The sequence below is a fragment of the Amborella trichopoda genome, chromosome 2 (genome assembly GCF_054954075.1).
Source record: "Amborella trichopoda isolate Santa Cruz 75 chromosome 2, AtrichopodaSantaCruz75HAP2 v2.0, whole genome shotgun sequence".
NCBI lineage: Eukaryota > Viridiplantae > Streptophyta > Magnoliopsida > Amborellales > Amborellaceae > Amborella > Amborella trichopoda.
In genome coordinates, this window is record NC_142337.1 from 1,635,003 (window position 1) to 1,653,068 (window position 18,066).

Sequence of the window (18,066 nt, forward strand, 5' to 3'; positions counted from 1 at the left end):
AGATAACGCACAAAATTTATATGCGGGCATGGCTGCATAAAACTAGAGCGTCCCAATTTCCTGATTCTCTCAATCACCTCCTTCCAACTATGTTGCAAGGGGTGATGCTCTTGAGGGCGTGCCCGTCTAGTATCAGCGTCTGCCTTTAAATAAATGATGACCTCAAAAATGATATACGATGAGATCATTTACTTGTCGTACAAAGGTTACCATCTCTAATGCAATATGCGAAATATGACAATCTTGGTGGATAATAATAAAGAAAAAGTACTTGAAGAGGCTGACACACACTATCTTTGTGCGGTATCCTAACAAAATTTATCTTCAAGATGAATTTTCAATCCAAAATTTTAGAGTTTGATAATCTCAACCATGAAAATGATCTAAATTTGAATTTTTTAAAAAATAAATGTTATTTTTTAAATTATTTTCTTCACTGTTCATTTTAATGATCGTAACATTTTTTGACATCCATATTAGAGATGAACCTTAGATAGACAAGTGACTCACCATATTAGGTGAGTCACCTAATAATAAATTACCTCTTGTTATTGGATGTTACAAATTTCGACAAATCTTCTTATCGACTTGAGCTTAATAAAAAATATATTTATAGCTATACAATTTTAAATATAATAGTGAAGCATGATTGCGACCGCCTTATAACAAAAGTAAATATATTTGTTGCATACGTTTCAAAATAAATTTTATACTTCCTCGTGCATAAATAAACATTTAGAGTTATAAAAGAGGAATCGGGAGAATACAATGAGCACATGGCAAAATGAGGATGAATGTGTGAAATGTACCTCTATGGATTATGAGGTATGGATTATGAGGTGACGGAACACATGTGGTCATGAGAGAGGGATCCTGGAGGTTCTACTTTATTATCATGAGAAATTATCAAAGGAAAATGGTTTGATAGGTCATGAGAAATTATCAATGAACAACGGTTTGATTGGGTTGCAGCCTAGTCAGAATACGTAAAGCCTCACCTCATAGCTCATTCAAATTTTCGATTCAAGTATTAAAAAACCTTTATATCGATCATCTCGGCTGGAACAATATGGCTGTGAAAAAAATTAGGATTTAAAGTTTTTAAAATAGTGTATATTGTAATAAATTATCTAAATCGTCCAATTCGTCCAAAAATTAAGTGTTCATAGATATGTACTATTTTTTAGTTTCAAATTTCACTGTCATTTCGTCGCTTGCTACGCCCTTCTTCGTCTCTGGGTGTCTAGGTATCCACTCTAAATTGTTAATTTCGTCGCTTGCTACGTCTTTCCTCGTCTCTGGGTGACTAGGTATCCACTCTAAATTGTTAGAGCCATCGTATTTTCCAATGCCAAAAATGCTTTCCATAAGAAGATTTTAAGCCAGGCTTAATTTTGTTTTCATAAAGCCTAGCCCTTATAGAAATTTCTTCCATTATTCAAATATCTAACTTATCAACTATTTAGCAATTTACTTAATTTTCAACTATTACAACGCATGATCATGTGTATTTCGACGAACTTTTCAAAATTAAATCAAAATAAATTGGTAAGTTTTTTAAAGTTCATCTCTTAAGCATGTTTTGATAAATTCTCAATATATCACTCATGAAAGCAGAACAAAAAAATTGAAAAATAAAAAGAAAGCCGCTATCCATTGACAAAAGGCCTCGTGGCCTTATCTTTAATGTCATAAGGTGGAGATGAACAATCCATAGTTGCCGGTGTATTGTATTTTTCTTGGATATTTTCAAGAAATGATTCGAATTTGAGATTTAATGTTGCAATCGGGTTGCCACATTGAGAGATCGACGGTGGTATTTAGAACTAAAACATGCCACACAAAAAATGAATAAAGCTGAAAAGTGATGAAACATATACAAAACCGTACAGAAAGGGATCGAGAAATGTACAATAACATACCTTGGAAGCACACTAATTGCCTATGGGAAGGTACTGAGAAGTGATCAAGGTACACTATAAATTTTTTCACGTGGTTAGGCATGGGAATATTTTCATACTAATTAGTAGCAAAAAACACTATAAATTTCCTCATATGATCGGGCATGGGAATATTTTCATGCTAATAGCATCGAGAAATGTACAATAACATACCTTGGAAGCATACTAATTGCCTATGGTAAGGTACTGAGAAGTGAGCAAATAACATTGTAAATTTCCTCATGTAGTTAGGCATAGGAATATTTTCATACCATTTAGCAACAAGGAACACTGTAAATTTCCTCATGTGATTGGGCATGGGAATATTTTCATACCAATTAGCAGGAAGGAACACTATAAATTTCCTCACGTGATTAGGCATGGGAATATTTTCATATCAATTGGGTATGAAAGATGTACAGGGGAATACTCTCATACCAATTAGCTCTCAATTGGTATGAAAGATGCATTGGGACCGTTTGGTATGAAAATATTTCTACAACTAAGCACATGATAGAGTTCTTTTGCGTGAAAATATTTATTGGGAAATGTTTTCACGCGAAACAAATGTGCTCTAAGGGAAAATATTGTAGATAAGTTAATATGGTGAATTATACAAGTTGAAACCACTTTCATTGTAGCTTATTATCTCTGCCTTATGTATGAACACATTGAAGGTTGTAAAACTTAGGATCGGGAATCGCCGATGCAAATTTGATTCAGTGACTCGATACAAATTGGATTCAGTAACTCACTGGGCCGATTCGATCATGGAACATAAATTGGTCCTATTCTATAATTGGATGGTTATTGTTCAATATTGGGAAGTTAACTTTTTCGAGGCACATAGAGAATCCTATTTAAAATTTTCTCTTTGGGTCGGCTATTAGGTTCTAGAGGCTACATCCCTAAAACTTCGGTCCCAAACAATATTCCTAAAAGGAGTTTTACTCCTAGGGAGCAAATGCACAGTACGCTCATGCAGCAACAATAAATTTTTTAACATTTAAGTTTTGGTATGAGGTGGTCAGAGTCCACAATAACGGCGAGATATCACAAAATTTGAACGTCCTGATATTAATTTTGAAAAATATGTATATTGCAGCATGATATTTTCTCTTATGAATTTGGAATTCCAAGGAAACATTTTTGGGAATATTTTTAAAAATATTTATAAGAGAATGAGAGATGCACTATTTAACTTTTTATAGATATGCAACTATTCTAACTCATGATCATGTGTATTTTGAAATGAAATAAAAAATATGATTAAAATGTTAAATAGTTTAGGGATATTTTAATAAACGGTGTGGTTTGTATAAGGTTGAAACCTAAACAATCAAAGTAAGACACACCCTCAAATAGTATCGAAGGATGTTGTTTCAGTACTAGAATTTATTGTGATGACCTAAAAATTTGTTTTCATCTCTAATTATAAAGTATAGGGTTTTAGAAATAGTGTAGATCAAGCAGATCTATGAGTACTTGAAAGGTTTGAAAATTGACTGTCTAGAAAATACATTGCAAGATGTATCGTTTTCAAGACTTGAATCTATTTTTTTTTATGTCTATACATCTTGAGGTTCATATGATCGATTCAAGGAATTTTGAGCATCGAAACAACCTCTTCCAATAAACTAAATTTGATTGTTTAGGGCCTCTATTATGTAAACTTTCTCCTTTAAGGAACTTTTTACTTTAATAAATTTCCCCTTTTTTTGTCCGAACTCCCACTTAATCCCACTATGCATTGAGCATTTAGGGAAAATAAAAAATAGAAAAAATCAATATTTTCCCTAATAAGTGATTTCGTTACCGAGCATAATAGGCCGAGAGTCACCGAAATCTTCCGAAATTGATTTGAAAACTAGATTTTCGGCGTGGTCAAAGATATTCCTGATTTGATCGTTGGTGTTTGTAGTATAGAAACTGTGGGGTGACGAAAGTGCGTAGGAATTGGAGGGACCACTTTTTTCCTAGAGAGAGAAAGCAAAAATTTATGGGAGGAGAGAGAGAAAGTAAGATTACACACGTGCCGAGAGGGACGTTGGGCGTACAAGGGCGGCATGGAAGTGGTGGAAAACCAGTAACACCCACCGCTTTTTTTGTTTTCTGACATCAAGAAAGAAGATGGGCATGAGAGAGAGAGAGAGACTAGTGTTTTAAGTCGAGAGATACAAAATCATTCTTATTTTAGAGTGAGAAAGATTAGGGGTGACAACAGGTCGGGTCCCGTTGGACTCGGACCCGGACCCGGACCCGGACCCGGACCCGGACAGGGAAAAGCTGGACCCAAGCTTTCCGATCCATACTCAGACCCGAGGTCGAGTCTACTTGTCGGGGTTCTGGGTGTGATCGGGTCCATTGCCACCCCTAAAAAAGAGTATAAGTTAGAACTGTGAATGAATTGAAGTAAAAAAACGAAACGAGTTGTATTTTAGAGAGAGGAGCTCAACTGAAATAAAATTAGGTAAATGTTATCACCAAAAGAAAGATATGTGTGTGATTTGTATAAAGTCAGCTCCTTAATAAGCCTAACCTCTAAATGATGCTGTTTCAGTGCTATAAATCCCTATTATTATCTCTAAAATTATTTTTATCTTTAATTATAAAATTTAAAGTTTTAAAAATGATGTAGATTAAGTCGATTTAGAAACAATTGAATATCTTAAAATAAAATAATACATTACAATATGTAAATTTTTCAAGGATTTGGAATCCTCGTTTTTTATGCATCATATATCTCGAGGTCAAATTGATCAATTGAAGGGCTTTATATATGAGGTCGAGATGATCAATTGAATGGACATTTTCTAATACGTTTTTTGAGGTGTGCCTTACTTAGTATGAAGTTGGCACCTTCTATAAATTTTTCCAGACATGGCATTGTCTTGAGTTGAATAGCAAGAATAAATTTGACCTTTGAAAAAAAAAAGGAAAGGAAATGAAATGAAAGATATATAGAATAGCAAGAATAAATTTGACTTAATTAGTTGAAAAAAAGATTTGATGAAAGAAAATGAGACGTAATAGAGTAGAATAGCAAGAATAAATTTGACTTAATTAGTTGAAAAAAAGATTTGATGAAAGAAAATGAGACGTAATCTAGAGAGAGAGAGGCTATTAGCGTTCATCACCAAACGAAAAGTACCTTCGAATTATTTTCCTAGAGAGAGAAAGGAACTCAAACAGATATTACAGCCACTCTAGTTTCACATAAATGCCGAGCCGCCATTGCCAAAACACTTGTAGAGAGAGAGAGACCCGTCATTGCCAAGCCACTTCTTTAGAGAGAGAGAGCCGTCACTGCCAAGCCCCTTCTTTTAAGAGAGAAGAGAGAGAAAGAGAAGCTCAAGCAGCAGTAGTCATTGCTCATTAGTCACCAAGCCACTTCTTTAGAGAGAGAGAGAGAGAGAAGAGAGAGAAAGCCGTCATTGCCAACCCACTTCTTTAAAGAGAGAGAGAGAGAGAGAGAAGCTCAAGCAACACGTAGTCATTTTAAGAGAGAGAGAGAGCCGTCATTTGCAAACAACTTTGTTGTTTTTAAAAGAATCCGTTACAATCTCTGCCCCTTCCCTATATAAATCAATGTTATGAGCAGATAGTAGACAACCACTCTCTCTCTACCTATCTAATAACAAAATGCAGCTGAGATTGGGCTCAACGGAGATGGACCTAGGCTTGAGCCAGGGCATGGACGAGTGGGTTCAGCAAGTGGCCGGCGAAAGTGCAGTGGTTGTCTTCAGCGACCAAGGGTGTTGCATGTGCCATGTGGCGAGGAGCCTGTTCTCGAGCCTTGGGGTGAGCCCAGCGGTGCACGAGATAGAGGAAGGGTGGCGTGGCGACGAGGTGAGGGCGGCACTCTGCCGGATTGCTGGAGGGGTGGAGGTGGCCTTGCCGGCTGTGTTTGTGGGGGGGCGGCTTGTCGGCGGGCTGGAGAGAGTGGTGGCTTGCCATATCAGTGGCGGTCTTGTGCCCCTCTTAAAGGAGGCTGGGGCGCTTTGGTTGTAGAGAGAGAAAGAGAGCCATAGACAAGTTTTTGATTTGTACATAAAAACTTCTCTCTCTTTGTCCTTCTGTTCCTCTCAAAGGTTTGGAGAGTGGACGTCCCTCTCTCTCTCTCTCTCTCTCTCTCTAGGAGTAGGCGTTTTTTCTGTCTAGGAAGTTGGTGCAGGTTTCTCTCTCTGTCTTATGTTTTGGAGAGTCATCCCATCTGGTACTTTCTCTCTCTACATTGAAGTAAATCTCTCTCTTCGATTTGTAGCTTTTGAATACAGTGTAAATTGCACACAGGTTATACTTGGATGAATACTGGTATTACCATATCGATTATGAACATACATAATTATGAAACATCACGTCTCTCTCTCTCTAAGTTTTTTTGAGAACAAATTCTCTCTCTCGAACAACTTCTCTAGTGAAGTTTGTGGTTACTCTCTTACTGTCTTATCGACATGGCAGTGAAGAGCTTTCTTTCTCTATCTCACTCTTTTTTTCTTCCTTGAGCACTCTTCTTAGCAACTCTGTTCTTTCTCTCTCTAGATTTGAGAACAACTGGTGACTTACCTTACTATCTCTCTCTTTCATCTCCTTCCACCTCTCTCTGAAGTTTGTGGTTACTCTCTTACTGTCTTATCGACATGGCAGTGAAGAGCTTTCTTTCTCTATCTCACTCTTTTTTTCTTCCTTGAGCACTCTTCTTAGCAACTCTGTTCTTTCTCTCTCTAGATTTGAGAACAACTGGTGACTTACCTTACTATCTCTCTCTTTCATCTCCTTCCACCTCTCTCTGGCAGTCAAGACCTCTCTGTCCTTCCGCATGTTTTTGACTCCCCTTTCTCTCTCTACCTTGCTCCTCTCTCTCTCTCTAGAAGTTCATCTGTCTCTCTCTACCTTGCTCCTCTTCTCACTCTCTAGAGGTTCATCTTTCTCTCTCTAGCTTGCTCCTCTGCCGTTATCTCTCTAGAGAGGTTCATTTTCTCTCTCTACCTTCCTCTGCTTTTTCTCTCTAGAGAGGTTTCTCTTTCTCTCTCTACTTTGCTCCTCTTCTCTCTCTCTAGACAGGTTTATATTTCTCTCTCTACCTTCCTCTGCTTTTTCTCTCTAAAGAGGTTTCTCTTTCTCTCTCTACTTTGCTCCTCTTCTCTCTCTCTAGACAGGTTCATATTTCTCTCTCTAGCACATACTCTTACATCAGGCCTGTCAAAACAATAACGAACAAAACAGCAACGAATAGCGAGCGCACCACGTGTCATAAAGCGACTGACCCACGTGGCTGGACGATCAACTTCTTCATCGCCCCTGCGCAATCGCCGTCGGAAGTTGACCGTCTTGCCACGTGGCGTTATCTCCGAAGCCGAAACCCTCTTTTTTTTTGGCTTTTATCTTTTCCAATTTTAACCCGGCATTCTCTGTGTTGTATGAATCTATCCGAAAGGGTAAAGCCGTAAAGCTTCTCTCTCTTCACGCGTGACGCCAGTGGTTTTCAACTTCCTTTGACCAGCGATGACCACTAAAACGAAGAGAGAGAAAATGAAAGTTTAAACAAGGATAATGCAAATTAAAGATGAAGAGAGAGAAAATGAAAATTTAAACAAGGGTAATGCAAATTAAAAATGAAAAGAGAGAAATCAAAAGAATGAAAATCAAGGGCCTTTATCGTTTAATTAAGGTGGCGCAAATTTTGTTTTTTAATTCTCTCCTCTCCTGGTTCAATTAGGACTCCCTCTCCCCCTAATTACTCCTTGTCCAATTAGGACTACCTCTCTGTATATATAAATAGGACAATGGCATTACGAGACCCTATCATATTTATATGTGTAGGACTCAAATCATCATTAAATTTAATACAGATTTCTAAAAAAAGTCAAATCCCACACCTATGTGATAATTTTTTTTAAAGATCTCTACCAAATTTAATAATGATCTTTTGGAGTCTCCTACATACATGGGTGTGAAAAATCATTACTGATATAAATATACACATCTTGAATTATTTTTCTCTCTCTTGATTTTATCCCTCTCCCCCTAATTACTCATTATCCAATTAAGACTACCTCAACATATATAAATATACACATCTTGATTTTATTTTCTTTCTCTAGATTTTTAAGAGAGAGGATCTTGATTTATTTTCTCTTTCTTGATTTTATCAATTTACAACCCATTTTTAGTTGCTTATCTCCTTTCCTCCTCCTCCTCCTCCTCCTCCTCCTCCCAATAGTTACTTCTCATTAAACCTTCATTATTTTTCTTTCTTCTCTCTTTTTTTCTACATAGTTTATTCTTTCTAAACTTTGTAGGTTTAGTCTTGTTATTTTCCTTTTAACTTTTAGAAATCTTCTAATGGAGGAGCAAAGAGAAGAGATAGAAATTACGAATGAAGATGTGATTTCCAATCGGGTTTCGGTTTCGTCCTACAGATACAGAGCTATGTGTGCACTAATTCAAGAATATGCTCAATTCTGGCTTTACCAATAAACATGTTGGGTTTGGTCATCAGTAAATCACCACGTCTATATTTTCTTCTAAATATTAGGGTATTATGAGAAATAAAAAATTGAATTTTTTGGAAAGCAAGAAAATGATATCTTTATAAGAGAGTGAAAGGAGGACATGATACCCATCCTTTGAGGGTCACCCCTTTGCGAGTTATGGGAATGGATCTCCAATATGGAGATGGGTCTTCAAGAGAGCGACATGGCTTCCAAGAGAGAGGCGATATTCCCATGAATTTTGGGTTGGTTAACTTTCACTTCTAAAGACAAAAGGTTTCTCTGTTGCTCTTAAGGTTATCTTTCTGACAGCGGTATTACGGTGCAAAAGGTTTCTTTGTTGCTCTTAAGGATGTTGCTCGGTCGGGAGAGCGGCTTTAGAAGGGAAGATTAGTGATAGTCTTTTACCGATGTTTAGAGATAGGTATTATCTTTTATAACCCAAAACTATGATCTTCATTGTGATAATGAATTTCTAGTTGCCGAGGCCGTAGATGTAGCCCTATGAGGTGAACCACGTAAATCTTATATTGTTGTGGTGTGCCTTTTTGTGTTTGTTTTATTTCTTACATTTGATTTATAGTTGTATTCATCTACTTCACATTTAGCCAATCATGTACACAATCTTGGGTGGGATCTCAGTGTTTGGGATTCTCGGTTCCGCAAGCTAAGGATTTCTCAAGAACCCTACAATTGGTATCAGAGCACAAGGTGTGTACGAGGCTAATGTTTATATTACAAAAACGAAGAATGACAAAGTTTTATGGATACATGGTTTGAGGTGGAGAAATATGAAGGTGAAGTGTCTTTGAAAAATCCACATTGGAGGCAAGTGAAAATAAATAAAAAAATATCCATGGTTTGAGGTGAAGAAATATGAAGGTAAAATGTTTGTGAAAATTTTACAATGGAGGCAAGTGAGAAGAAATAAAAAAATATCTATGGTTTGAGGTGGACATATATGAAGACAAAGTGTTTGTAAAAATTTCACAATGGAGGCAAGTATAAAGAAATCTATCCAATGTTGTCAAGGCAATTATGGTGATTTTGCAATCAAGATGGAAATTGTTGGGTTTGGTGATAGTTAAATCATCATGCCTATATTTTCTTCTAAAGATTAGAGTATTATGGGAAATAAAAAATTAACTTTATTGATACGCAAGAAAATGATATGTTTATAAGAGAGATAAAGATGACATAATACACATCGTTTAAAGGTCACCCCTTTGGGGGTTATGGGAATGGATCTCCAATATGGAGATAGATATCCAAGAGAGAGAGAGACATGCCTCCGAGATAGAGAGGCAATATTCCCATGAGTTTTGGGTTGGTCAACTTTCACTTACCAAGAGAGAAAGTCTATCGGTTGCACTCAATGTTATCTTTTCGGTAGCGGTATTATGGTGGGAAAAGGGAAGTTGATCAACGGTGTTGCTCGGTCTGGAGAGCAGGTTTAGAAGGAAAGATCTGTAATGGTATTTTTTAGAAATAGGTATTATCTCTTGTAACATATTCATCATGGTAGAGAATTTCTAGTTGCCGATGCCGTGGATGTAGCCCTACGGGCCTTTTTGTGTTTGCTTTATTTCTCACAGTCGATTTATAATTGTATTCATCTACTTCATATTTAACCAATCATGTATACGATTTTGGGTGAGATCCCAGTGTTTGAGATTCCCAGTTTCGCAAGCGAATGGGTTATCAAGATCCCTACAAAACATAATCTCAAAACTCAATGTTTATCACTACAAGCCTTGGATCTTCAAGGTAGATTACAATGAACTATTTTCTAGCTATTTCTGATAAAAATAAGGTAAATATTACTTTAGAAATCATGTTACATAAATCTTTACGAAAAGATTCGCAAAGATTTATGTCTCATATCGAAATTCTTTGTTTCTGACAGGAGAGAGCAATGGCAAGTATGGAAAATACCATTTCTTCACTTCGAGAGAGAAAAGATGCAATAATGGGATTCGACCAAAACGATGAGCTCCGAGCGGACATTGGAAGGCCAATGATGGCTATTCCGAATAGCCAGCGATCCCGCAAAAGAAAGAGGAACAGGAAAATATATACCCTAGTGGTGTATAAGAAGTGCACCATACTCTAATCGTCTGTGCTACACAATATATTACCATTATGATTTATTGCTTATAAATCATGATTGACATATCGGGGGCGACCAACAACAAGGTAATTCCAATTTTAATAGTGATTGGGTTGGATTATAAAAATAAAATTGTTTAGTTTTGATTTTTTGATTTAAGAAAGTAACCTTTGAGGCTTTTGTTCCTCAAAAAAAAGGAGCACTTTGAAGTTACTTTTTCAATTTTATGTTTTCTACTATCTTTTATGTAATTATCGCTTATTTTGGTTTTTTAAGAATATTTAGATTTTATGTTTTCCATTAATTTTTTTTTAAATCTAGACGAGGTTTTGGAAGAATATTTAGATTTTTAAAGTATAGCTTACTTTGGTTTTGTAAGAATTTTTCGATTTTTCTCACTATACTCTCTGTTTGAATGTGGTTTTCTTGCCTATATAGAAGTAAAATCTGTAATATATTTACTAAATTTCTTAGGATGTATATCAGCACGTCATTAACATTCGTTCAAGAATGGTAGGGGTGGGAACGGACCCGGACTTGAAGACCGGACCCTACCCGACACGACACGACCCGACCTGGGTTTGGGAAGGGATCGAGAATTGCACCAAATGAGTCAAGTCCAGATCCACGTATACCCGACCTGAATAGTTTTATTCAGTGTTTTAAAAAACGCCGAGTCGACTCGGAAATAGCGAAAAGGGGACCGATCGCCTAAAAAATCGGAAATCGTCCGGTTCTAGAGAGAACCGGACGATTCTGTACAGTGACGGAATCGGCGAGTCCCGTACGGAATTTTTTTTTTTTTTTTTTTGTTTTGTAATCCATGATAGATTTTTTTGTAATACTTGATCGATTTTTTTGTAATCCATGATCGAATTGTTTTTGTTTTTTTGTAATCCATGATCGAATTGTTTTTGTTTTTTTGTAATCCATGATCGAAATGTTTGTTTTCTTTTCTTGTAATCCATGATCGATTTTTTTGTTTTTTTTTTTTGTTTTTGTAACCCATGATAGAATTTTTTGTAATCCATGATGAAATGTTTTGTAATACATGATCGAAATGTTTGTTTTTTTTTTGTAATCCATGATCGAAATGTTTGTTTTTTTTTTTGTAATCCATGATTGAATTTTTTGTTTTTTGCTTTTTTTGTAACCCATGATAGAGTTTTTTGTAATCCATGATTGAATTTTTTGTAATCCATGATCGAACTGTTTTTTTCTTTTTTTGTAATCCACAATTGAATTTTTTGTTTTTTTTTGTTTGTTTTTTTTTGTAATCCATGATCGAATTTTATGTAATCCATGATCGAATTTTATGTAATCCATGATTGAATTTTTTGAAAATTTGTGATTTTTTTTTTTTAATCCATGATCGAATTTTTTTTGTAATCCATGATAGAATTTTTTGAAAATTTGTGATTTTTTTTTTAATCCATGATCGATTTTTTTGAAAATTTGTTTTTTTTTTTTTTAATCCATATTATTCAAAGAGAAAATGTGAGAGATGATGATTCTGAGGCCACCCTATCCCAGCCATATTATTCACATATCGAGTCCCAACAGCAACAGTGTAGGGATGAGCACGAAATACTGTAAATTAAATGCTGAATGGCGGTTTATGCAGGGAAAGAACATATCAATATTCGCATATTCATTCAAAAACATGAAAATTCTTAATGGAGTACCCTCATTTTTTATTGAATTCCTAAAATAAAATATTTATAATGAATTTTAATAATTTTTTCGAATTTTTTTTAAGCTTTATTCTGACCGATTCACCCGATTCCATATCCGGATCGCCGATTCGCCGATCCGGATCGGTTTTTTGGATGCCCGATCCGGGTCACCGATCCGTTTTTTAAACCATTGGTTTTATTATTGCTTAAATAATTTTTAATAATTTAATTAATATTTAAATAAATATCACTATATATTTTTAGTTACCATATTTAAACAATACAAGTATATATTAAACATACTATTCGAATAGAATTAAATATTTTTCTTATATTTTTAGGTCGGGTCCTACCCGGACCTATTTTGTTTTTTTGTTTTACAATGTTATAAGTTCTTTATTAAATATATGCTTATCAAGCATCAGATTATATCAAGGGAATTAATGCATTAGAAATACGTAGAGAAGATAAAAGTGACTCTATGTAAAGGAATTAATGCATTAAGAAATACGTAGAAACCTCTATCAATAATAATACGTAATCCTTGTAGAAAAGAAGAGATCTCTGCTTGATTAGCCGTAGTAGAACGTAAAAGAAGAGATCTCTGCTTGATTAGCCGTAGTAGAACGGTAAGGCCAGCATAAGAAAAAAGAACAGTATCATCATGGTTCCGAAGCGGACCACCAACAGCAACCGACCCGGACCTGTTGATTTTCTTTTACTTAATAACAATCCTTCGATTTTTATAACAAAGTGTCATAATGAATAAGGTTTTCTTGTCAATATGGACTCACATGGAGTGCTATTGATCCTTTCCATTTGTCCTAACAAAGTAATTGCCTCTTATATAGAATTATGACAAATTCCTCATAGATTTTCTTAACTATTTCTTAAATTAACAGTTAGAACTTTGAGTGGTGTATCCTAATTTTTTATACTTTTAAATATTTGCTTTTAGGTAAAATTAATGGACATGAATAAGGTAACTTGAAATTTACATTTAGTACATATCCAATAACTTAGCCTAAAACAGAACTTGTGCACAAATATTAATAGGAAATCTGTATTTTTGTATTAAAAAAAAAAACCCTCTATTTTTGTTAAAGAAAGGGATGATAGGAAAAGAGAACAACAGAATTTCCATCAGCTGATGCTTGATAAATTGAAAGAACCTATACAAGCTTAAAATAGTGAAAAGACGGTGACTTTTCTTCCGATAAAGTCCAGTTTTTTTCAATTAATTTTTTCCTAAAACTTGAAAATTTTTATTTTTAATTGCAGCATTGAATCAATAGCTATGGGGTAGCAAATCACTCCACCGCCGCAGCACCTTCCAATGGGTTATCGATTTGGTCCGACACATGAGGAATTGTGCTTCCACTCTCTTCACATTCCTACCTCCTTCTTGCAGATATAACTGCTCAAGGTAATGTTTAAGAGTGGATCCGATGGAGCTTCAAGGTCCGTTACAATTAATATTGTTTTTAGTAATTTGATGAAAATAAATCAAAATTATCATGAAAAACAATTTAGCTTGCAAAAAGAGCTTCCTTTTATGTTGTTATGAATTTTTATTATTTATTTTTATATTTTAAATTTTAATGTGTGAGTTTGATGGTTTGAAGTGAACTCTGGTTATTATGAATTGAGTCCATGAGTATCTGCTTACATTCCTTTGGAGCTTCAAGGTGTTTTCATGGTTAAATTGATGAAATAAAAGAAACAAAATCAAAATAGAATTGTGAGATACAATTTAGCTTGCAAAAAGAAACTTCCTTTTATGCTTTGATGAATTCAATAGGCGGGTTTGGTAGTCTGTATTTTCTCTGTAATCCATATACTATACTTTCTTTTATAGTCTGAATTCCTTTGCTGCATATACTTCTTATTGTCATCCATATGCTATATTTCCTGTGGTCAATGTAATTTTTCTATAATTTGATTGTGTTCAAGTCATGCTTTTTGGGGTCCTACTCTCTCCATCACCATCAAACCCATTGAATGGACAGTGATGAGCCTCATGACTGCATATATCATCTCCATCACCATGCGACTTATAGATTGAATGTTGATGCTCCATCACCATCAAACACATTGAATGGACAGTGATGACTCTCACGACTGCATATATCTTCTCCATGACCAGTCGACTTATAGATCGGATGTTGATGACTTTATGACCACATAATTCATATAGTCATGTGCATCAGACAATACTATTCCCCCAATTTATTACCCTATAAATGCCAATTTCTCTTGAGTTAACCCATTTTGATACAGCCCCAACAAAATAGTTTTTCTGCATAAACTGATCGTCTTTAAGCTTTGTCATTAAAAGTGAAGAACAAGCTAGTGAAAAACAAAAAAAATAAAAAAACAATATATCTTTTTTTTCTCCTGTAATTGATTTTAGGTTCATTTTGTATAAATACTTATAATTCCAGTTAAAGCAAGCTAAAGCAATCTTTGGAGAAAGTGACTGGCACTTCTTCTCGTTTAGAAGACAGAGTTACGCCAATGGAAATGCAAACTTTAGACAACAGAGTTAAACCAATGGAAATGTATGCCAAACAGAGTTACGCCAATGGAAATGTAGGCGATGACAGTTAAAAAACCCCATAGGGGAAGACCGCTCGAAACCCCTTAAGCCAATGGAAATGCAAACCTACCTAATTGTACTGTAGGGCAAGACAGTTCGAAAGCCCCAACAAATACTCCGAACCCCAACCAAGAGAGTTAACGCCAATGGAAATGCAAACGTTTATACAACAAAGTTTCGCCATTGAAAATGCAAACCTACCTAATTGTACTGTAGACGAAGACCGTTCGAAAGCTCTAACAAATAATCTGAATGCAAAGTAAAAAGCTAGTTGGAAGAGGACCGGATCCACAAACAGATATATGATGAAGTGGGCAATATTATGTTTATTAAGAGAAACTTAGATTTCTTTCATAAAAATGGTGTCAAGAAAAGGAGAGGATACATGAGTTTCGCAAAAATGATAACAGGAACTGCAACAAACAGAAAACCATCTGTTTCAATATACAAGAAAAAAGAAAATCATTTATATGGGCTTTGTTATTTCGTGAGCATTTTTGTTTTAACGTTAAGAAATTGTTGGCAAACATTTTGTTCCATCATTTTTGTTTTCTTTTCACACTTGGTTTTTTTGTTCATCTAAATTCTGTTTTACGTGGCATTTCAATTCTCATTCTATTTTGGGAAATTTATAGAAAAGTTCTATTTTGTTATTGGAATTCAAAAATAGGCCCTTATGTTTTAATTATACATTCAAGTTCCAATTAAAAGTATATAGTGGATTTTAACTTTATCTCTTTTTATATATATATATATATATATATATATATATATATATATATATATATATATATATATATATATATATATATATATATATATATATATATATATATATATATGAGAGTCACTGTTGTACGCTTATATGCCCATGCGCGAATGACTCATATTGAATATGGCCCATTGTGTGGCCGATCTAACGCTCACAGATGTCCAATAGGTTGGGATTTTGATTTTTTTTGTCTACAAATCCCAATCACTTAAAATTTTAGGCATATGTTCATCTCATCAGAGGGCACCTAATAAAAATATATAAAAAATAATTCACTAAAAAATAATTGACCAAAATACCCCCCAAAACTTTTCGGGGGTATTTTGATCAATTTATTTCTTGTAAAATATTTTTTGATATTTGTTGTAGATTTGCCTATTTTTGAAGAACACACACATAAAATTTCAAGTGATTTGGATTTGGTATAAAAAAAAATAAAATTCAAACACTATCGGACAACTGTGATCGTCAGATCGATCCAGATTGTGGGCGTTTACTGTAGCAGTACGCACCTGAGCGCGCAATATATATATATATATATATATATATGAAAAGTTTATATAGAGCTAAGGCTCTAAACAATCAAATTTGAGCCTACCTCAAAAATTGCACTAGAAAAGGTTGTTTTGATGCCGAAATATCTTCAAATTGATGATCTCGACATCAAGATGTATGGACATGAGATAAAAATGGATCTCAAGTTTTCAAAATAGTGCATTTTGTGACACATTTTTGGACAGTCAATTTTCAAGATTTTCAAGTTTTCATAGATATGTCTATCTACACTTTATAAATAAATATGAAAATATATTTTAAGACTATCACAAAGATTCCAATATTAAAACCACATTTCTCAACACTATTTGAAGGTATACAAAACCATATATATATATATATATATAAAAGCTTAAATTTGGTAGGTATCCATACTTATCACTATCACCCACAAATAAAAAAATATAAAGATAATTCAAAATAAATAAAATTATAAAAATGCCTTCATAATACAATAGGAGTATTTTGCGTATTTATAATTTTTGAATTGCATCTTAATATTTTTTTGGAAAAATTACATACATATCCGTTATAGTTTCCGTTATTACGGCTCTATCGAATAGTTTCGGTTATTACCACTGTGTCTATGTTTTTCATGTTAAAACGAAATTAAAAAAAAAAAAAAAAGACTTTACTCTTTTTAACACAAAGAATTCAAAGTATTTTAGATAAAATACATCAATTTCTGTTCAACCGAAAATTTAAATTGTTTGTTCTTCACGAACTCGAAAAATGTTTTTTCTCTCGCTTGTGGCGTATTTTCTCTCTCTCTCTGAAGTCATAGTTATCTGATAAAATAAAAGGGAAAAACTAGTTTGAGTCCTTAAATATAGAAGAAATCTTAGGGATTATGAAATTAGAAGATTAGAAGAAATCATGTAGCGTATTCTCTCTCTACCATCATGGTTATCCGATAAAATCAGGGGAACAACTAGTTTGCGCCCCTAAATTTAGGAAAAATATCAGGGATTATGAACTTATCCAAAAAAAGATGCCGGATAAAGGGGAGAGAGAGAGTTTAAAAAAAAAAAAAACATTTTTACGCATGTAATGTAGATAGAGAGGTAGAGAGAGGACATGCATACCCACATGAGAGAAAAAAAAATTCAGTTCTTGACGAATGGTTACTCAAAAACCCAAATTGGCCCAATTTGGGTTGTTGAACAACAAAAAATACTTACGGTTACTCAAAAACCCAAATTGGCCTCGTTTTGGGTTGTTGAACAACAGGGCCAATTTGGGTTGTTGAACAACAGGAAATACTTTGAATTCGATTGTTCAACAGCCGAAAAAAGGTAAAATCATCGATTGTTCAACAACCGAAAAAAAAGTAAAATCATCTTTTTTAAAAAAAAATTTCTGTTTTAACATAAAAAACGAACATGGTGGTAATAACAAAAACTATTCGATAGAGCCGTAATAACAGAAACTATATATATATATATATATATATATATATATATATATATATATATATATATATATATATATATATATATATATATATATATATATATATGTAATTTTTTCATATTTTTTTATAGATATATGACGGTAAATAGTATAGACGTACTAAATTTAAGCTTAAACTGCCAAGAAAGGGAGATAAACTTTGAATAAGCTCTTGGAAAGTGGGATTTGGGTGTAAAATATAAAATATGTGAGACTATTTTTAAATTTAAAAAATGTGCTCAAAATTATGTGACTATATGCTCTTGCTTTTCATTTATATTAAAACGCAAAGCATTTGTTCTTGCCATGTGATTTTTTTTCTCATTTTTTCTTTTGTGACTATATGCTCTTGCTTTTCATTTACATTAAAACGCAAATCATTTGTTCTAGCCATGTGATTTTTTTTTTCTCATTTTTTCTTTTGTGACTATATGCTCTTGCTTTTCATTTACATTAAAATGCAAATCA

At 34.0% G+C, this 18,066-nt stretch overlaps 1 protein-coding gene across 1 annotated transcript; it reads left to right on the top strand.

Annotated features, from left to right (window-relative positions):
• Positions 1 to 5,609: 5,609 nt before the first annotated feature.
• Positions 5,610 to 5,951, top strand: LOC18427241 (glutaredoxin-C1). The gene has a single exon (XM_006836294.4). It carries the CDS (start codon positions 5,610 to 5,612, stop codon positions 5,949 to 5,951), a length of 342 nt encoding a protein of 113 aa, XP_006836357.4.
• Positions 5,952 to 18,066: the final 12,115 nt, after the last annotated feature.